The following is a 22,873-nucleotide window of genomic DNA, read 5'->3' on the forward strand; positions in this document are numbered from 1 at the left end:
CATTTGAATCTATACTACAAGTGCTGCTGCAATGTCTGTGTAATAGATCAGACAAATGAGCCAATCACTTAACTGGCTCCGCCTTATGTGCTTTGATTGACAGACCAAGATATCACTCTGAAAAACATTATGAAATAAAAAGGTCATTGTGGAAAAGAAAAGGATGAAATTAAAATGGAATTTGTAAAAACTTTTTTTTATTTTATAAAAGGTTGGAAAGTGACCAAAAAGTCATTATTTTAAAAAGTATAAAATTAATAAAATTATCATTATGAATTATTTAATTATAACAATTCGATATTAAAGAATAGTAAAACATATTTTATAATAACTTTGCCTTTTTTCACAATTGAATGGCCATATTACATGTTTGTCAGTTATTTATTTAAATATTCATTTCAAAATGCTGTTTTTATTTATTTGGTTATGGATCTTTTGGGGTTCCGTACAAAGAGTGTTGTGCTGGAGACCATGTCTACTTTTCAAATATAGAGACTGATTTGGTTGTAGTTATTTAGTAAAGTTGTTTCTGTCGGTACAAAATGTGCTTTTAGAAACCTATAAAACAATGTCATCTGCGACTTCCATGTTGAATGATCCAAGCATAATAATGACATAACACACAGTAGTGCAGTGTTCCTGTAACGCAGCAGAAATGCACATGTCTCAGTTGGCTGTTGAGTGATTTGTAAGGTAGAGATCTTCTGCCAAAGAGGATCTGTTTTATGTCTCGTTTGGCAATCAGTCATCAGAACATCTTAAAAACATGTTTGCAGATCTCAGAGAAATATGAGAAAGGTTTAACTGGGGGATAAGATATTAGAATTTAGTGCCAATTCCCATCCAGGTGCAGAGAGGAGACCTTTTATGAGCTGGGCACATGTGTCCAAGAACTACACGTGTGTTTAGCTGCAGGATAGGAAGATGTGATTCTGTTGTGGAGGCTAGTTTAGAGGGAACGTGTGAACCGTTATAAATCATGCTCTCATGATCAAAAGAAAGTCAAATTCACACAGAACACTTTGGTGTGTGGAGTCTAAACAAACTGTAGCAGCTACAAAAGTGGGAATAAACCACGCTGGCTGGCTGCAGGCCTGACACAACAGGCAACATCTGCTTTCTATGTGTCTCCACTGATTTACTGATAATTGTTCTCCAGATTGGACGTTATCTTTCTCCCCCTTTATGATCCCTGACAGGCACTCGCATACACAACCAAACAGCGAACCCTTTGTTTCGCTGGTTTCATGAAACATAATGCCTCGCTGTCTTAAGAGAATTAAGAGCATGTGTGTGTGTGTTTCATTAATTGTGCAGATGTATTTGGAGCTGAAGATGAGACTGTATTCAGGCTAATAACCTCAAAGAACAGCTTGCACTAACAGGAAATTCCTCTCCTCCCAGATGTCAATCCTTTTTATTAGGTTTAGCTTGATGGAGGAACTATTACTTTCTCTATTATGTTAGCTTACGGGTGTTAAAATCTGCTGTGAGTGGAAACTGAGTAATAATGTCACCCATATTTGACCTATCCCACAGTCATCTTTCCATGAAGCTAAAATAAGGACTTATAGTGATTCTAAAATTAAAAGATGCTATCTCGCGTCATTTTTCTCTTTGTGTTAAAATGACTCGCTGTAATCCAGAAGCTTCCATGGAGAGATGTCGCTGCAAATGATTTAATACAAGCCTGAACATTTCTAATGAGCGTTCCCAAGCTACGCCACCACTTTACATACCTGAATGTTAAGTCGACCTCTGTGTGCACCGAGGCCGTAGCGTTTGATGGTTGAAGCGTGAAGCTGGAAGTCATCAATCTTTAAAGTCTCCAGTCCCATGGGAGGGCATTCTGGGTAAAGGAGAATGATGAATTAGCTTGTGTTGGAAATGTTATGAATCATGTGTTGCATTGCTTCAGGAGCACCACGTTTGTGTACGATACAATATCCACAGAGTCAAGGAGCAAGCGTTCGCAAAACGCTGGACTCAACTCTTAACGAGGAGCTGAGAGTCAAGCTCAAACCTGTAAATCAACCCAGCTGTGTTTTGTGTTTGTTACCAAGATGATCCAATAAGAGGTTCTCTATCTTTCAGACCAGACAAAACAATATGACATGTCCAAATTCAACTAGAATGTCACTGTTATGCTAGCAACCAATATCAGCGCGGATGTTTCATCACTCTGCTCCAAACCAAAAACAACAATAACCCTATGAGGAACTCTTTCTCCTTCCAACACGTCATTTTTTTCACCTGTGCACATTACACTTTGATTTTGAAAGCACACAAAAGCATTAACAGGAGTGTGTGTGCATAAAAGGCCTGTGTGAATGTGAATGTCAGAAGCTTTGATGTCTAAACTGATATGAATTTCTAAATGTGTCAGTCTTTATGAGTGATTAATGGATGTACACGCTGAAAGCTTCTGTTTTGTCATTTTGGCACACCTTGCACAGCCAGCCAGCTGCACCCTGAGTGCATGATTAAACTGTTGAAACGACTATGACATTATAATTAAAGGGAGAAAAGGGGAATTTGAAACCACAGCTGCTGAATTTTTCACTGAAAATGAAGACAAAGAGTTTGTTGCTGGTTGTGATATTATGAATCCCACTACTGCGTTTGCTCCATGCTTCTTCTACATCTGCAGATGCAATGCAAAAATGCAGACTTCAGCGTTATGCAGTGAGATCTACTGAGAGATACTGCCTGAGCTCACACAGTCAGTGTTCACATCTGTTAGTTTGGGATGCAGGGTTCCTGAACTTTCTGAACGTAGCTTTTGGGGTTGTAAGAGTTACTTTTCCTCCCCCTGAGCTGAGAAGCTCTCACTCACTCTCTTTACAAGTTGTAAAATGGTTGTGATGTACGAACACGGTGTTGCTGTGGAGCTGTGATGCGCGGAGCAGTGTGTGACCTTCATGTCTTGCTGTGGGCATGTGTTACAGTATGGCATCATGTGAAGTCATGCAGAAATGATGCAGTGTAAATAACACAGGTCAAGATTTTCAGAGGAAGGAGCAAAGAACTGGAACTTTCTTCTTAATCACTCACAGACTTTTCATGAACCGATCAAATCCTGATCCATAAAAGAACAGGCCTTTAATCAAGTGTAGTTTTTAATGAGCTTTATGTATCTGGCATAACTCAGACTACTTTTCAGCCAAGCTATTTTTTATTCCTTTTATTTAAAATCCATCTCAGAGCAGTGACTGCACCCTGGCATCCACCAAAAGCAAATTACTTATGTTTCCTGATTATTTTTAGGAATGTTTCTGTAACAGCCCCGTTTCCACCAAGAGGTTCAGTTTGGTTCATCTTGGTACAGCACACATTTTATGGCGTTTCCTCAGACTAAAACTATGACAAGTCCCCAAATTACTGACATGTACCGTCCCACTTTTTGGTACCCTTCTGTTGAGGTGCCAGACATACCAATCCAAACCCTGAAGGTGGAGCTAGAAACACTGCAATTCTTTGCTTGGTCAAAAGAATCATCACTTCCTGTGTGACAGCTTGATTGCAACTTCACAACAAAGAGCCACAAGCCTATCACGAAGAAGACGAATTGCTGGAAGTTTCCCTTCGTTCTTTGTTTACTGTGTCCCGTTTTTCTTCTTCGTTGGATTTATTAGCTGCGTACAATGTGTTGTACTGCTATGGCGTCAGACTACTGGGTAGCTAACGTGGCATCTGGCTATGCTGCCTAACAAGAAGGGGCACGGTGGGTGTTCAAATAATAATAATGCGCGCTCATATTTTCATAAACAGCAAACTGAACTGCTCAGTTTATAGCTTATGAACGGGATGGTTAGCGAAGTACACTCCTGGGGCAGTGGGGCACCAAATGGTTGCCAAGAGATGCCAAGAGATGCCGAGAGATGCCGAGCACCGTGAGGCAACAGAAGACAGATCTGCTACGCCACTCTCGGAACATTCAGCCTTGCTCATCCTGCTGACAGTTCACACAACACGATTACAGTCTTTCTGTCTAAGGGGCTATAACAGCAGATGGGGATTTATATATATTTGGGGAATTAGTTTGAGGGAAATGGGTTAAAGCATGGATGGTGCTACTGAAAAAGAGAACTTGAAGCGAAAAAACAAATGTGAACTATGTCATGTTTTGGACCATGGACTAAGTTCAAAATATTAAAAAATGAACTATAAACATAGGCTGCACTGTGGCGCAACGGTTAGCGCTGCAGCCTCACAGCATGAAGGTCATCGGTTCAATTCTCAGCTTGGCAAGTGGGCCTTTCTGTGTGGAGTTTGCATGTTCTCCCCATGCATGCGTGGGTCCTTCAGCTTCCTCCCACAGTCTAAAAACATGATCATCAGGTTAATTGAACACTCTAAGTTGTCTGTCTGTGTCAGCCCTGTGATTTGCTGGTGACCAGTCCAGGGTGTACCCCACCTCTCGCCCAATAACATCTGGGATAGACTCCAGCCACCTGCGACCCTGAACAGGGAATGTATGAACTACAAACATGAATTGCTACATTATAATTGGTGTGAACTGAACTTCGGGCAAACTCACTTTTTGTGAGATGGTACAACACTGCAAAACTGTACTGATCCAAACCAGACCACATGGTGGAAACGAGGCTTTAGTCACAACTTTATCTTAGTGTTAACTGTAAACTTTAACACCTTAACCTTTTCCCTCTGAAATGCCAAGAACGGCTGTAAAGTCATACCTAAATTAAATTTACTTTTTGTACAGTCAACATACCTTCTGACCTACAAACTTTATAAAATATATGTTTAATATTATCTACATTGCTCGCAGCAGGAAAAAGAAATGACTCATATAGTTGAGTTGAAATTGGAGGCATATCTGTTCTTCTTTGAACCCAATTCAGTCATCTTTGACAGCAACCTTGATAGAGTGGTGCTGAGTGATGCTAAGTAGAGAGAGACATTGTAGCAAGGGCACATACATGTGTGCCAGGAAGTGATATACACATGCTTGTCCCTGCCAAGTTGGGTTGCCAGGTCTGAAGACATTAAAGACATATCCGACACAGTAGTTCTGAACAAGCCTTTAACTGGTATCAGAGTGATAAAGTGCTGGAAAACAGGCTGAAATGTGGGAGATTCCAGCAGAAACTGGGGGGTTCTACAATGTTGACATTGTAGCATTGAGATTTCAAGCCCCTCATAGAATCTACAAGGCTCTGTATTCAAACCAAGGCTGCTGCCTGTTTAAACTGTAAACATGGATATAAAGTAGCAATGCTGGATGCTCATGCCCAAATTTTCAAACCACTACATTATCAAATGTTTTAGAAATCCCTGAATCTTTCCCTAAAATCTACAAAATGGTACGTTGTAAAAGTAGCATCAGATCTTAATGAGACATGCTAAAATGATGAGGTCAACTAATAAGAATACCCCTTTTTTATGACACATTGGAGGGGCAGACCTCAAGCGCCAAGGTGCCCATAGCTCCTCTCCTGACAGGCCTCAAGAGACCTGGCCAATCAGAGAGAAGGGGTTTGTGGAGTGGAAAGCCTTAAAGAGACAGCAGCTCATAAGAAGTGTTTCAGACGGAAGCTGAAATATGTGTTTTCTAAAACACCAGTGAGAGAAAAATATTGATTATTTGGCGCTGTAAACCATGTAAAGTGACTACGGGGATACCAGAGAGACAAAATTAAGCCTAAAAAAAGCACAAAACCCCCTCCAAGCATAAACTACAATTATAAAGGCAGACTTTGCACCAAATTATTTTTAGATAGTCATAAGTTGTAGACCTGGATTTGTGGCCCACTCTGCGTTATATCGATGTATGTGGAATCATTAAGTATTAATCTTAAGGTTTCCTCACGGCCTGAACCAAAGAACAGGAGTCATCTCCAGTGCATGAGTGCTTTTATAACTCCACAGCAGTGCTCATGGTGGCAATTAACAGTGCTCAATATGACTAATCGTCATATAATTAACTCCTTGAGCATGTCAGTTTTCCACTAACACCCACTGAGGCCTCAGACAGTTTGGCAGTCCTATCACAGCAGTCTGCCTTTACTTTGGAAAAATCAAAAAGAGAGCGCTGCACATAACTTAAAAATATTTTTATTTGCTGTTGGAGGGAGATTTCAGATATTGGCACAAACGCCTGTCTTTAACTGATTGCAGAATCAGAGATGGTATTTACTAAAAAGAGCTCTTTGTGTGAGACTGGCTCATCTCTGCGTAACGTGTACCGCCCGCTGAGGACAGAACAGGCAAATTGAGGTCAATATGTGAAATGCCTGCCCGAGAAAAGTTCTCTCTGGGTCAGTTCAAGCTGTTTCCAGATTTCCCTGATCACATCAATGGAAATTCAGCCCAAGAATTTCCTACTGGGCCTTTGTGTGCAGCATATGCTTCACATGTCGCCGTCCTGTAGCCAACGGCCTTCACAAGTGAATACCCAGAAAAGAAACAGACGGATGAAAACACATGGAATTTTGGCCTTTACAGGGTATAAACATGTGAAGTTGGACGTAACATTCTGCAGTAAACTTTATATTTGATCCATAAAGGAAGCTGGCTTTGCTTTTGCTGAAGGTTTTTCGGCAGCCTACATTTGTCTTCGCTTCTCAGAACATCAATCCCAGGCATCAAAACACCAGACACAAAGATGATCTGCATCCAAAAGCAACACATGACAATTTATGTTTGATGCATAAAGAAGGCAGCTTGACTGACTTAATCTCTGCTGTAAAACCAAAGCGTAAAATGGTTTTAATGAGCCAGGAGAGAAGAGGCTGGTGAGCCCAGAGAGTGCAGTACACTCTGTAACTCCACACACTAATAAACCTGTTCTGATAAACCTGTGGCTCAGTATGAACGCGCTCTTGGAGTCAAACGTGTGTTAACTCTGCAGGCTTTGGGATCAAACTTCACAACACATTTGAAGCAGCCTCTAAGCTGCAATAAGGACCAAGGTTAGCAGGACAAAAACAGATGCCTGTTTGCTATTTTGCAAAGCACTAAATCATTATCAGCATCACCATCTGCAGGCAGCGTTTTTTGGAAGAGGACACACAAAAGCACAAAGCATCTGGCTTCAACAACATCGTACAACAAAGGATGAGAGAGCAGACGGTCGAGGCCTGTTGTTTGTTGTTTACCGGGCAACTAACAACGTTACTACAAGTCAAAACCAGGCTGGGATCAAAACAGCATTAAAATAAGAATCATCATCACAGCACAAGTACCAGTGTTACATAACAACTTATTACCTCTTTGTACAAATGAAAATCTAAAGAAGGCACACTGTGCTTTTTTCTTCTATGCTTGATACTAACGCCCTGGTCCCCCCATAGTTTTAGCTGCTTTCCTCCTCGACACTCCCACGGTACGATCTCAGCACGGCAGGAATCAAATGAGATGAAGCTTCAAATTAAATACAATGATTACAAACTAAGTTAAGGGAATGAAATGGAGTTTGTTTTCCATTAGGGATGTTAAATCACGCTGAAGTATGAGAGAAATAGGATATATTAATCAAAGAAGAGGGAACAACATAGTTGTTGCTCACTTGCTAATCCAAATATGTATGTTGTTCTTTCTGTATGACTTGACTTTCTTAATCAGCTGCCTTAAATACTTGATTCTGATTGGTCGAAACCCAAACAACTAACTCTCAATCAAATCCCAAAGGCAAGTCTTCATTTCACCTCTGCCTGTTGACACTGTGGCAAAAAATGTTAGCTTCCATGCCAGGCTAGTCTTGAGAAACAATAACCAGCCTGGGGAGCGACTGTCCTGCATTCCAGGCATCTCTTAAGCCCCTTTTCCATCAAACGATTCAGTTTGGTTTGTCTCGGTATGGCATGCATTTTGTGGTGTTACCTGTGACTAAAACCAGGACAGGTCCCCAACTAACCGACCTGTACTGGTACCCTTCTGTAGGGGTGCCAGACACACGGCACCAACCTCAGAAGGTGGAGCTCCAAACATTGCAGTCTGTTGATTGGTCGAAAGAATGGTCACCTACCATGCGACAGCAGTAACAAAGAACAACACGTAATTCTATAATGTTTAAATTTCCATTCAACTGCGTGAAGATGACTTTCAGTTTCTTTGAAAAATGGCGTCACGAAATGGCATTCCATGGTTGACCTCAGAGGTGCAGTTTTGAATTTATTAACTGGATACACTGTGTCTTGCTGCTATGCCATCGCACTATTACATAGCTGACATAGCTATCGGCATTCAACCTACACACTGCTCACCATGAAGGACACAGTTGGCTGTAAAAACGCAAACAGGATCAGACTTAATCAATCCAACCTGTCCCTCAGGATGGGTACCTTTCACATTTGGAACGGTACTGATGCCCAGTACCTGGCAATCGGTACCGGTACTCAACAGTACCGATTTTCGGTACCAAAAATATTATTTTTTAGATAATTAAGTATAAAGAAACTCACTTTAACACATCTATTCTTTGATTTATAGCCTTGTAATGCTGTGTTCATGTCCAGTATTGAAAATTGCCCACTCCCTCACAGTCACAAGGATGCATTTAGGTACCCAAACATGGTACCTTTTGATTTCACGTGGATTGGTACCTGGTGCCTTTAACAGAATTTGGTTGGTACCTATAAAAGTACCTAATGCGGTACCCATCCCTACCTGTACCAAACTGTACTGATGGTTCAGGACCACTTTGTGGAAATAGGGCTTAAGACTCCCTGAGCCACAAACAACCTTCTTCCCTATGATTGGCCAGGATGCTAAAAGCATGTAAAGGGCAGAGTTAAGGGCTGACCTTGGTGTTTGAGGCCCACCCTACCAATGTGTCATAAACCAGTGATGCGATTTTTATGCAGTAAAATCAGCAGCTGTGGTAAAGATCTTGTGAAGTTCTTGTGAAATTTCAATTTGAAATTTGTGAAAGCACAATCCTCCCTCTTTAATGCTAAACCTCAAATTTAGCACCAACAACTCAGTTTTATTCACAAGTTTCAGTCTTGAGAAGCTGCAAGAAGCGCTTTAGCCTCTGCAGCTTCACTTTGCTCACAGGGATATCTGAATCTAAACATCTCATTCTTTCTGCGTCTGATCGGGTTTATAAATGAGCTGTTGAAACATTTGTTGGATCAAACTTAAAAACCCATTAAAAACAAGTTACATAAATTCCCTGAAGTTTTGCTGTTTGTGTACGTGGCAGCAACTGCTCAGGCTCAGAAAACAGCAAAACAGTTTAAAAAATTTCGAGGCTAGTTGCTGACTCTCCACATTTCTTGTCCCTTTCTCCAGCTGTACAATCCCGTAGAGGTAGAAAAGCTCCAAAATCACCAGGAAAAAATAATGCTAAACAGTTTCTTCTAAGCTTAGCAACCTAAAAACAATGTTATAGTTAAGTCAGCTGCAGCCAGGAGACACTGAAACAAAAGTCTGAAAGCAGACCAGTCTTCAGTCACAGTTACAGGCATGAAAACATGGTTTTGGGACTTCAGACTCTCAGGTTTTGCCTCTGTGGGCTCCTCCATGCCAGCCCTGGTAGCATGGAGTTCCCATTTTCCAACATGGAAGGATGTCCAACTTTATGCTCCTGTTCCCATGTGCCAAACTACCAATGGCAACCTCTCTGTCTGTCTCCTTAAAACAGCTTTAATATAAACACATAAATTCACAGCTGGAAAACACATGCAGTCATAACCTCTCAGCAGTTTTAAACACGGCTCCCCGCTCTCGTAGAAACGTCGGACACTGTGTGGAGAAGTCTAATACATACTCTAACAGCAGCAGCTCAGAGCTGTGTGAAGCTTGAGGTCAAATCACAAGTGTTTCGCCCTGAGTCACGCTTCCAGCCCAACACTTTAATCCGTCTTCAACATGACAGCAAAGCTGCAGGGGCATCCCAGCTCCAGTTTAGCTAATACACTGTGATATGTGGAAACAAAACAAAGTGCTTAATGGGCAAAGAAGACATCAGTGCCTGTGTGGCTCCACTCCACTTCTGAGAGCATCCTTTTATTTTGCCAGACTTTTCCTCCCGGGGCAAATATCCCGTCTCAATACTCTTCCCCTTTCCAAAATATTTGTCATCTTTGAGAGACTGTGTTTCTTCTTTCCCATCCCAGCAGCTCATGGGAAAGCAAAGCCGTAATCCCTGCACCGTGGAGGAAATGGTGAATTTTTCGTGAGATCATGAATTTCCAATAACAAGTGAGAGCGACGCTGATGGTTCACTCACCTTCTTTGACTGAGCTGAACTGTCCGTCGGCCTCTGGGATGCTGTTTGGAGCTTTCAGGTTGCTCTTCTTGGTCTTTTCAGTCTTTTTGTTGGCTGCTTTAACTGAGGAAGGAAAAAGGAATATTACAGGAACAGATATAAATCTCGTTTGATTTATAAAAGAGGCTCTGGCAGGCCAAATCACCTTTAAAGCTGCTGATTCCTTGTTGTCGACATAGAGAGGAAAAAGCAAGGGTGTTGACAGAGGAAAAAAAGGCTTTGGCTGGATCAGACCTGCACATGTGGATAGACTCAGGACTGGGACTCAACCAAGACACTGCAGAATTCAGAGAATTTTAACTCTTGTGCACCTTGCTTCATTTCTCCAGTGGTGCCAGTTGTAGTGTAACACCTATAAGGTTTGAATCAGTCATGGCAAAACTCTGGACAAGAGATATGATTGGAGCAGGGGTCACATTGCAGGAAGTGATGTATGTGCTTTTAGTTTGAGTGAGTGTCGGGTCAGGAGAGGCCTCATGTGATAACAATCCTTCAAACATCTGAAAGTCTTTATCCGTGTCTCAGTCCGGGGACAGCTTAAATCCTCAACAATGCTCCGAGCCGTGCATGTGGATCAGGATGACGGACAAAAGGAGCTTAGTTATGTTAATAATTGAGCTCTGCTGAAAACAGTTTCAGACTGATAGACTTTAAATCAATTCTTTTGGGAGGTGGAGGAACTTCCGAAGCAAAAAAAAATCTAATTTGTCTGAAAGTTCTCAAATTCAAATAACAAAATAAAGAATAAAATAATACATCTCCCCATATTTCTGTATGTATAGATACATTATTGATAGAAGAAAGAATAGGTAGATAGATAGATAGATAGATAGATAGATAGATAGATAGATAGATAGATAGATAGATAGATAGATAGACAGATAGACAGATAGATAGATAGATAGATAGATAGATAGATAGATAGATAGATAGATAGATAGATAGATAGATGGATAGATTTAAAGTGACAGAGAGAAAGAGAGGCCTGTTTTCTCCAAGTAGGGGACCACTGGGCTTTAATGATTTATTTTCAGATCTTAAAAAGGATTTAAAGCCAATTTAAAGGATGACAGAACTCCCCGACCTCCCTCTGTCTTCATCTGAAATATCACAGGTATTAAAGGAAAAATTAACAGTGCCATCAAGTTGAAACAAGGTCAGCACAAATCATTTTTCTAACAACAGAAATTATTTTCAGCAAATTAAAGGCCGATACCAATTGTACCCCTTAACCCGCCCCCCTTTGTCTACCCCAAGGTGATGGAGTGAAAACCCACCCCTAAGAAATGAGGCGCTATTTAATTCCTGGTACATCTGGTACCCCTAGCTGCTTGCTGGTTGTGTCATAGGCAGATGCAACAGTTGTTTATAAATGTTTATACATAATGTCACCCTTAGCTTAGGTAGTTGGAGTCCGACTTGCAACAACGACCCGAAATGTAATAAATAAAATTTAATAACTGACCCAAAATGTAACAAGTTGTAACATTTGAACAAAAATTTATTAATTTTTTGGGCTTCGCATTGTTACATTTTGGATCAATCATTACATTTTGAGTTGTTTTACTTTTTTTTTTTTTAGTTAATGACATTTTGGGCTGAGCACTTTTGTTACATTATTAACCAGTTATTACATTCCAGGTTTTGCAATTTTTTTATATTACATTTTGTGTCAATGTTACATAACAGGCTCTTTTGAGTTTCTTTAATATTTAGGTGGAGTAGTAAGGGTTGCATATCTGATAAAAACCTGAGTGTCATTACTAGGAAAATCAATAATCATGCTTAGTTGGGTCTCCACGCTGCCAACTTGTCAGGCAGCGCAATGTTTCTTGGTAAAATTCTCATAACCCTTCCTTTCAAGTGAAGTCCCGGGCTGTTTTCCAAACCACTTGTTACACACTACATGTGAATGTAGTGTGTAGTAGGTACTACATACTACATACTGCTTTTGCTTGTAGTATAGAGTATGACTGTTCTGTAGGGTCTGTTTTGTAGTATACGACTCTGGTTTCTGGTTTCAGAATTGGAGCCACAGATGATTTTTTTCCCTTTATTATAACTTTACAAAACAATGCATGGGCAGATCTGGGCCTTTTAGTTATTTTGTTAATCATATCAAACAGGATCATCATTCTTGATCTCTAATCTTACACCAAAAGTTATATTGTTCACTGAAAATAAATCTGAAAGGGATTTTTATTTTTTTCCAACTGACAAACACTCTTATATAACCCCCTTATGGTTTAAAAAGTGAATTAGTGGTTTATCTGGGCTAACAAATTTATAGAAGTTAACAGCTCTTTTACGACTGGAAGTGACAAAATTTATTCATGTTTCTTCGCATCACTTCACTATCTCACGGACCATCTAATGTTAGTGCTGTTGTAGTGTAGTTATAATTTCGACTCATTCCAGTAGATGGCGGAAATTCACCAAAACCTGTCACCCACATTGACAAACAGCATTAGCACAGTGCATTGTGGGAAACAGTATGCTTGGTAGACTGGTCTGTTGCATACTAAGAAATTTTCCTGGATCAGTAGGACATCAGAGATTTTTAGTATACTACAGATTTTGCAGGTTTTCGCATAGTGACTACTATATACTGAATTTCAGCCAAAATAGTAGGCACTGCCAGTGTAGTAGGCGGTTTGGAAAACAGCCCCAGCTCCCAATTTGTCTTTATTTCAAAAGGCTGCACAGCCCTTCCCCTAACCTTACAGAGACTTGGGGTACCCCTTCTCTAGACGTGTACGCGCAAAACCAAGGGGTGTGGGATACAATGAGAATTGGCCAAAAATCTCAAAAAAAAAAAAAAAAAAAATCCAGTATATTAAAACTAATTTATGTTTTTATTTTAATTTTTATTGTCTATCTCTATTTAATTCATTGGCTTCCGTAGGACAAATTAAGAAATTAAGTATCATTCCATTAAAAAGCTTTTGCTGTTTCTAAACATGCTAACTAGCATCTGCATACAGTAAAACAGATATAGATTAATGATAGCATGTTTATAGTCGCATTATTCTGTCTTTATCCCGTTACATTGAGCTTTTTTCCCACTGCACGTCTGAGTAATTAGAAAACAGCTAGCGCTAGCTACTAATTGATAAAATATGTTTAAAAGGCAGTAGCTATCCTTGTTTCAGTGCTTGTAGCTAGTTAACTTTTAAACTTTTGACTACCAGCTACCTGTAGCTCAATGTTAAAAATCAAACTGCAGACCAAAACTAACTAGCCAAAAGAAACCAAAACAGATATGCTAGTGTGGAAGTATTTTTTATCACAGAATCTCGCTCCATCCAATCATTGTGTATCTTCTTCTTGTGATGGAGCAGAGTAAAAACTCCCATCAAAGGGGAGCTGTGTTTTCATATCCCTCATTGTTATCATGCCCCTCTCCTCCTCTCACCTCCAGCAGGTATCCCCGTTGAGACACGTGTATCCAGATGCCTGAAACATGAGGTCACATATCACACAGCTGCTGTAAATTACCCGCCATCGACCAACCAAATCCTTCACGCCTGTTGCCGTGCTCCAATCACCTGGCAGGACGGGAAACATACCTACAAACCTGCTACTGCATGTGCAGAGAGCCGCACACAGAGCTGTGCGTCGGTGAGACGTGGATTTCACGTGTTCGGTAATACAGTCCTGACCTCTGCTGTGTGAGGCTGTTAATCCTGCTGCTCCATTTAAACATAACTCAGATCTGTGTGTTCATGGGACACATAGGGGGCGACTACCTGCAGAAGTCCTTGGAAATTTTCTTCGCTTTGATGATTTTTGTTTTCTTTTTGTGCACCTTTGAAGCTCAAACCGTCTCTTTGAACTTATCACAGGGCACTTTAGATGACTGAGAAAATGAGACAACAACTTTCTTTAAATCCAGCTTCAAACTTTGATCTTTGGGGGTTATTTGTAAACAAATTCACTTGAAAGCATGAGCTGGATAAACAAGTCACAAGACCAGGCGCTACTTTTTAATAACGAGTTATGTTATAAAACAAAACATGAAAGCATTTGTTACGCATAATAACACTTCTTTGTTTTATTTACAAATTCATCAAACTTCAAAGCTTGAATGATAAGACAAACACTTTCATCTCATCGCAGCAAAGACTCTCAAGGTTACTTTAAAAGTTTCCTGAAGTTTCAGAGCCCAAACTGCAGTGAGACAAACGTCCTATGAAGGATTTATGATTTCTAACACAAGGAAGATTATTACTGACGGCTTCTGGCACTGATAAGACACTTTGTGGAAGGATTTGTAGGAGCAGAATAAAGTTTTACTACTGTTTACAGAAGAGAGCTGTGCAAGAAAAGCCACATAAGTCAAAGTGATGGCAGTTCATTTACCTGCTTTCTCATCAGCTGGAGTTTTATCCGTCTGCCGGCTGCTCTCTGACTTCCCTTTGGCCACTTTCTTGCCAGAGTTCTGGCTGGGGTGCTCACGCCTGTTCGGGGCCACAGGCTTCTCCAGCGTCTGCACCTGGTTGTCCTGATCCCTTGTCAGCAGCTCCTGCATGTAATAATCCTCATCCTCCACAGCAGAGCCATAGCTGAGGTCTGCGAGCCACACGAGGAGTCCCAGCAGAGCCAGGAGGGTTAGGACTCTGAGGCGCTGTCTTGTCATGACCCCGGGGATGGTGGGAGGGGGGGATTATCTCCAGCTGAGAGTCCCGATGGAGTCTCCAGTGGAGCCTGCTGCTGCTGCCAGGCTGCGTCCCATCAAAATGCTCCCTTTACTCTGCCTCCTCACTCCAACACGGAGAGTTCAAAAAGTTCTCAGAGCGCTCCAAGTCCCTGACGAAAGCAGCGGAGCCAGAGGGTCCATGGACGCCTCAGCCTGGGAAAAATGCAGTGAGGGAGGGAGAGATGAGGGAAGAGGCAGGGAGACAGACGGCACAGTTTTCTCATTTAGATGCTGGCAGGTGACTCAGAAAGAAGTGCTTTTTTTTCCTCCTCTTTTTTAAATTCAAACCAGTGCAGACTGCTGACACAATGCAGAGTCACTTTTTGGTGTGAGTAGGAGTGAAAAAAAGGAGATAAACCTCTCAGAGAAACATACATTCAGACGCTCTGGCTCTGCTTTCGGCTCCATCTCCTCCCACTCTGTCTGGGGCGGGTGCAGATCTGTCCAGAGGAAAGTTTTAACATGAGGGAATCAATTCTGTAGCAACAGAATCAGTGACTACCTGAGTTTTGCAAAATTACAGTGTTTAACAGCAGTGGCGTGCAGACTTTTTAAAGGGATGAAGCAAAAGAAATAAAAAAGGCACATACAGCAAAAACACATTTTTTGACACCCAAGAGGGCACTTTTGTGTTTCCGAAACTCAAAACTGGACAGTGGAGTGGGTTTTGCCAACAAGAAGTGCACTTTAGAAAGCGTTTTGGTTTCCAAGAGGGGACATTAGCTCAAAATTAGATGGCACTTAAGCACTGGTTTTTGACTAAACAGAGGGCACATTAGTGCACGTTTTGGCTCTCAAAAGGGCACTTTTGCCAAGTTTTAGATTTCCAAGAATGCTCTTCGGCTTCCAAAGAGGGTACTTCACTGAGTGTTTTGACCTCCAAGAAGCACATAAGTCTGTTTTGCTCCGTTACTTCAGTAAAACATTGGCTCTGAAGAAGACACATCAATGCCCATTTTGGCCCCCCAAAAAGGCACATCAATTTCAATTTTGGCCCCCAAAAAGGCACATCAGTGCTCATTTTGGCCCCCAAAAAGGCACATCAGTTCCCATTTTGGCCCCCAAAAAGGCACATCAATTCCAATTTTGCCCCCCCCGAAAGGCAGATTAATTCTATTTTGGCCCCCAAAAGGCAAATCAGTTCCCATTTTGGCCTCCAAAGAGGCACATCAATTCCAATCTTGCCCCAACAAAAGGCACATTAATTTCTATTTTGGCCCCCAAAAGGCAAATCAGTTCCCATTTTGGCCTCCAAAGAGGCACATCAATTCCAATTTTGCCCCCCCAGAAAGGCAGATTAATTCTATTTTGGCCCCCAAAAGGCACATCAGTTCCAATTTTGGCCCCCAAAAAGGCAAATCAATGCCCATTTTGGCCCCCCAAAAAGGCACATTAATTCCTTTTTGGCCCCCCAAAAGGCACATTAATGTTCATTTTGGCCCCCAAAAAGGCAAATTAGTGCCCATTTTGGCCCCCAAAAAGGCACACCAATGCCCAATTTTGCTCCCAATAGAGCACTTAAGTGCAGTTTGGCCCCCCAAAAAGAGCGCTTTAGCACTAATTTTGCCAAAATAAGGGTACTTAAGCACTGGGTTTGGCCCCAAAATGATACCTTAGCCAAGTTATGGCCCCCAAGACTGCTCTTTTTCTGGATTTTGGTTCCCAAGAGGCCACTTAAGCCCACGTTTTGATCTCTAAGAGGCACAAAAGTTACTGTTTTGCTCCAAAATAGGGACTTCAGTACAGCTTTGGCTCTCACTACGGTACATCAATGCCCCTTTTGGCTTCCAAGAGAGTGCTTTAGTGCGTTTTAGCTGCCAAGAGGGAGCACTTGAGTTAAGTTTTGGCTCAAAAGAGGGCACTTTAGCACAGATTTTGATAAAATGAGGGTACTTTAGCACTGTTTTTGGCTCTCAAATGGCACTTTAGCTAAGTTTTGGCTCCCTTGAGTGCACTTTGTTATGCTTCTGGCTCTAAAGAGGGGATTTAATGCTGATTTTGCTCCATAGAGGGCATACAAGCGCTGGTTTTGGCTCCCAAGAGGGCACATCAGTGTGGGTTTCTCAACAATTGGGCCACAAGTTGGGATGCGGCTCCCCTGTCCCCTGTACTGTTTTAGAGTAATATCTGCAGTAACTTAGTGGTGAAGGTTTCAAAGGATAGAAGGAAGGAATACAGTCATGATACTGTAAATACTGTGAAAGTAAATTACTGTCATTTACTGTGAAATTTACAGAAACCCTCCCACAGAGTGGCCCGCTGTTAACCAAACTCAGGGTTGTTGGAGTTTAGCCAAAGCAAACCTAAACCCTGGAAAATGAGTCACACAATATCCTTTACCAGGAAAATAATTGCCTTCTTGTTTTATGCTTCCTCATTAACTGAGACTCATCTTCTTTCAGGCAGGACCTGTTTGGACTCTGCAGTAATTTTCACATTAATTTTACCAAACAAACTCCGAGTGCGCTCCAACGAGTGTCACAGCTCATCACGTCAGCGCTCTGTTCCTCATAAGTTTCTTTCATTTTCTCTCTTCCCCTCTTTCTCGCCTTGCTTTCTTTTGCACATGCACATAATTACAGCCGCAGCAGCGGCAGCTGCCTCGCTTTCATAAGGAGACAATGCTGCATCCAAAACGCCAGCCGTCAAACTGACAAACTGCTGATTAAAACCACATTTTGTCAGCTACAAAGATTTATCTTTAAAAAAAAAAGAAAAGAAAAGATAAAGGTTTCATTACAACGTGTTATCTCTGGCATTTAAGGAGCATTTGGAGTTATTGCTAAGCAGAGAAATGTCTCGCCTTGGGCTTAAAAGATTTAGTCATAAGAAGAAGTGGGGATTTCATGGAGCATTCGCACAACTAATAAGAACAGCCTCTGACATTTCATCGACCTGAGGCAAACTAAGGCAAAGATAATAATCCCCTAACAAGCCCTGTGCCCTGCCTGGACACTGCCCAATTTAAATGCACTGGTTCATTACACCTAACTGATGTGGAAAGACATCGCATACAGAATAGTCCAGAAGAGGTTGTATGGAAATCACACCTGGGAGTGAGAGCGCTTCCTAACAGTGGCTGAGGCTGCGGGCTAATCGCAGGAGAACAGGATCTGAAGTAGGCGGACAGCTCGTGGCAGGAAGAGTCTACACTCAACTGGCTGGCACGGTCTTTTGCCAGCGAGGCATTTGCTGTTTACCCACTCTTCCTCCAGACTACACCCATGTTAAACTGTCTGAAAGGAAGAAGGAGGGAAGAGACGGAAGGAGGGATAAGACAAAGAAGTGATCTGCCAGGAGCGATGTAGCATTTATAGTACCTCAAAGGCTTTTAGACACTAACCCCCCTCCTCCCCCTCCATGCACACCTTAAACAAGAGTTTCTCTCAAAGAGCCAGGTTCCTGATGCCTCTGGAGACAGCTCTACATTACTGGAGTGATTACTTTAAGGCACAGTTAGGGCTTTCCAAAATAAACCCTGAACACAGGCAGGTATGCACAGGTTGTGTTTGCAGCTTAAATGTGGCTTAAAGACACTGACAATAAGAACTGAAGAGCTCTTTTCTCAACGAGGTTCTTCACTATAGCATCCAGTTTTTGTCCTGTATGTCTAAGAATGAACAAACCTACTAATAAACAGCCAGAGACACATCCAGACCTTTAACTAGGGTGGCCCAACGAGGGTAACAACTTTATACAGGTATGTGTACACAAAAAATAAACATTAATTCAGTCTCCACTAATCCTTTCAACTCCAACAGAGACATTACCATCATCTATATCTATATGATTCTTGAAAAAGCACATTCAAAATATTTGTCAATCCAAGCACCTTTGTGGCCCATTTGTTAAAAAACACTAAAAATAAAAAATATATATATATAAAAATAAATAAATAAATAACACACAATGCTAAAGTGTCCTCTTAGGAACCAAAATGCTCCCCAAAGTTCCCTCTTGAGAGCCAAAACACACGCTACAGTGCCCTTTGGGATCTTAAACACCTGCTAAAGTGCCCCCTTAAGATCCAAAGCGCATGCTAAAGTGACATAATTGTTGTGCTATCTACTGTCAGGAATGCTGTGTGTGCATGTGTGCTCCCAGGAGTTCGATGAGAAGCAGCAGTAGAGTAAGGAAAAGTGCCTGTATAGTTTAAAAAGTGAGGAAGCAAAATAAAGCCCCAGTTCCTCTCTAACACAACTCCTCTACACTTTTCTGTGAGTTTGAATCAACCAAGACTGTCATAATGGAAACGAGCTGAGCTATGCTAACAAGGCTAGCCATAATACCAGTGGCTCTAAACTAGGGATGCACAGATATGAAAATTTTGGCGGATACCTGATATTAATATTGCTGTTATGGCTGATAACCGATATTTACCGATATCAGTATTGGTGAAAAAAAAAAAAAACAATCTGAGAGGATGTGTCAAGATAGTTCAGAGAGAAAGAGCGGCGTGACTATTAGAAAAGATCATGTAGAGGATCAAAGGCTGAAGCGCCCAAAGATGAACGCGATATGTGAAAACAATGACCAACAATGGCCGATATCAGCCATTGACGGTATCAATATTGGCAAAAGTCAAAACAAATGAGAAAGTGCTCTTTTGGGAGCCAAAATATGCACTGAAGTTCCCCACTTAGAATCAAAAACACATGCCATAGTGCCCTCTTCAGAGTCAAACTCACGCTAAAGTGCTTCTCAAGAGCCGAAACATATGCTTGAGTACCCCCTGGGGGGCTAAAATGTCCCTTCTTGAGAGGCAAAATCACATGCAAACCTCCCACATTAGGGGCCAAAAAGTGCACTTAGGTGTCCTTTTTGGAGCCCAAATATGATCAAACTTCCCCTTTTGGAAGCTAAACACATGTTAAGTCTCCCCTTGACCCAGAACACATGCTTAGATGCCCCCTCGTAAGCCAAAACACACGCTTAAGTCCCCTTTTTGGGAGCCAAAAGACATAGAAGTGTCTTTTTGGGGGCCATAACACAAAAATCAACAAAATGCCCTCTGAGGTTGCAAAACTCCCTTTTTGGGACGCAAAAGACATGCAAAAGTGACCTCTGGGGAGCAAAAACATGCACTACAAGTCCTCATTTGGGAGCCAAAAGGCATGCAAAAGTGACCTCCTGGGAGCCAAAAACATGCACCAGAAGTCCTCATTTTGTGGCCAAAAGACAAGCAAAAGTGCCCGCTTGTGAGCCAAAACACATTGCTTAAGTCCCCTTTTGGGAGCCAAGAGACATGCAAAAATGCCCTCTCAGGAGCAAGAAACATGTTGTTAAACTCCCTTTTTGGAACCCAAAAGACATGCAAAACTGACCTCTGGGGAGCAAAAACATGCACCACAAGTCCTCATTTGTGAGCTAAGAAACATGCAAAAGTGCCCTCTCAGGAAAAAAAACACATTGAGAAAGTCTCTTTTTGGGAGCCAAAAGACGCAAAAGTGCCTTCTTGGGGGCTAAAAGATGCAAATGTGCCTTTTTGGGGCCACAACACATGTTAAAGTACCCTTTTGGGAGCCAAAAGACATGCAAAAGTGACCTCTTAGGAGCCAAAACGTTCACCAGAAGTCCTCATTTTGTGGCCAAAAGACAAGCAAAAGTGCCCCCTTGTGAGCCAAAACATATTGCTAAAGTCTCTTTTTGGGAGCCAAGAGACATGCAAAAATGCCCTCTCAGGAGCAAAAAACACATTGCAAAAGTATCTGTTTGACAGCCAAAAGACATGCAAAAGTGACCTCTGGAGAGCAAAACGCACACTAAAGTCCTCATTTGGGAGCCAAAAGACAATCAAAAGTGCCCCCTTGTGAGCCAAAACAGATTGCCAAAGTCCTCTTTTGTGAGCCAAAATGTTTGTGAACATCCCCTCATGAGACGCGAACACACACTGAAGTGTCCCCCAACACACTTAAAGCCCTCTTTAGTGGCAGGAATGGTGTTGTTGTTGTCTTTTTTCCAAGTTCTGCCCCTGCCCTCAAAAAGTCTGATACAAACACACATTGCTAGAGACTGCCAATTATTAATAAATTGGTCCTCCAGAATCATTTGTATCCCTCATAAAACTAATTTACAGGAGACACTTTAAGTTTGTAGGTGACGACTTTTACAGAGTAAGGGTATTGTAGCTAAGAAGTTACTACGACACAGTCAAAATTAATCAAAGGATGTCACGGCTTCTTAAATTTGCTGTCTGGCCCACCCAGAAGGTCTGCATCAAAATACCTGCGACAGTCTGAAACAGGCTTATCAAACTGTCACTTATCACACCGTGTAGCAGAGCAGCTTAAGGCAGGGATGTTGTGACAATAGCTGTCTTCCACTGCGAGGAGCACCCAAGGTGGGAGAGTGATGGCTGCTGCCTCTCTCCATAATCTCTTAAAGGGGGAAGGGGGTGTCCCTGGCTGAATTCTCATTAATTGGACGTCAGTGCTGAGAGTGACAGGTTGGAGGCTTACAGAAAAATACCTCCCTGCTGCTGCTTTGGCACACTGTAATTGATGGAGAAGAGGGATGGTGACAGAGTCTGAAGGTGGGAATAATAACGTACAGGTACTGTTTTGGTTGCACGCCTCTTTCCCTGACAAACAACGTAATTAGTGTCAAAGTAAGAAATGCAGAAGAAGAAGACATCTTAATTACTGGATCCTTAAAAATGGGAGCTTTCTTTTTTAATTTTACATCCACTGAAATGTAAAGTGACACTTTTATTAAAACAAAACTTCTCAAGCCACAACCTTGGATCCTCTGAGCTGAAGCATGCAGCTCTTATAATGGATGAACTCCAGTCTTTATTGATATTCAGACAAGCAGGGACGCTACATTTGCAAACTAAATCTTGCTTCACCTTAAACTAAAAGACAAGTCCACACTGGATTTTCCTACGAGGACGACACTAGTGCTGGCAACGTTTGAATTTTAAGTCAGTGCCTTAAATCTAACAGACAAGAGGAATAAGGAATTAGAGCCAGTTTCACTTTTTTTCCTCCAGTTTCATTTGGAGGCTTGGAGTGCCCGTCAAGTCACATTAATTTAAATGTTCCTTTTTTCAAAAAACACAAGAAAAATACATCTTTTTCTGTTTAGTTCTGGTTGGATACTCTTCCAAACTCGGTTAATTGTGGCTGTGAACATTTTTGCAGTGATAAGAGAAGAAGGTAAAATGTCGGGTAGAGTTGGATCGCTACAGTATTTCCCCTGTGTCCATGGAAACTGTGAAACATAGTGATGGTCAATTTGCGAGGCAGACACTCAGAGAGGAGTTTGCTTTAAATCTTTAGAGCTATGTCAGGCTGTGTTTGCTTTGTGTTTGTCTTGGATTACATTAATTGCTCTGGGTTTTTCGGACTGGAGAAAGATGCAAGGCCTCTTTTTTATGAGATACACTGTAGATGCTGTAACTTGGCAACTCGACTTTAAAGAGGGGGTATTGTGCTCCTGTAAAGGCTTTTAGCTTTAGCTAGTAGCTTTACATGATCTACATTTCTTTATAGAAAAAATCCAGATTTTCGATTGCATTGGTTTAGCCTCTGTCTGAAACATTTTATTTTGCTGTCTCTTTAAGGCTCCCCTTCCCTCTGATTGGCCAGCCTTCTGGAGCCTTATCAGGGGCAGAGCTACCTTGGTGTTTGAGGCCCACCCAACCAAGGTGTCATGAATCAGTTTGGAGATCCTGTTACGATGACCTCATCATTTCAGTGAGTCTCATGGAAATCTCGTGCTAATTTTGGAACAACTGGTTTTAACAGTTAACAGGCAGTCAGGGATTTCTATAATGTGTATTTGTTGTGTTTTGAAAGTGTGCACATGTTGAGTCTGAACATCCAGCATTGTTACACAATCCCAATCTTTAAAACACAGGGAAGAATACCCCCTCTTTAATGTAACCAAATATTTCTGCTAAAGAAAGGGTTATCTTAAACTCAGTTCAAAAAGTT

General features: G+C 41.6%; 1 protein-coding gene across 1 annotated transcript in view; it reads right to left on the reverse strand.

Moving 5' to 3' along the window:
- Positions 1–15,246, reverse strand: part of cpxm2 (carboxypeptidase X (M14 family), member 2) — a 41,525-nt gene extending 26,279 nt beyond the window's left edge. Inside the window, exons 1-3 of the mRNA XM_074662900.1 lie at positions 14,600–15,246; positions 10,199–10,300; positions 1,740–1,849 (exon numbers count right to left, since the gene is read on the reverse strand). Of these exons, the coding sequence (XP_074519001.1) occupies positions 1,740–1,849; positions 10,199–10,300; positions 14,600–14,876 (489 nt within the window). The 5' untranslated portion in view covers positions 14,877–15,246. The remainder of the gene's footprint in view (positions 1–1,739; positions 1,850–10,198; positions 10,301–14,599) is intronic.
- Between the last annotated feature and the right edge of the window lie 7,627 nt (positions 15,247–22,873).

Source organism: Halichoeres trimaculatus, unplaced genomic scaffold (genome assembly GCF_033239565.1).
Source record: "Halichoeres trimaculatus isolate MK-OKI-2021-1 unplaced genomic scaffold, fHalTri1.1 fHalTri1_scaffold_23, whole genome shotgun sequence".
Classification (NCBI taxonomy): domain Eukaryota; kingdom Metazoa; phylum Chordata; class Actinopteri; order Labriformes; family Labridae; genus Halichoeres; species Halichoeres trimaculatus.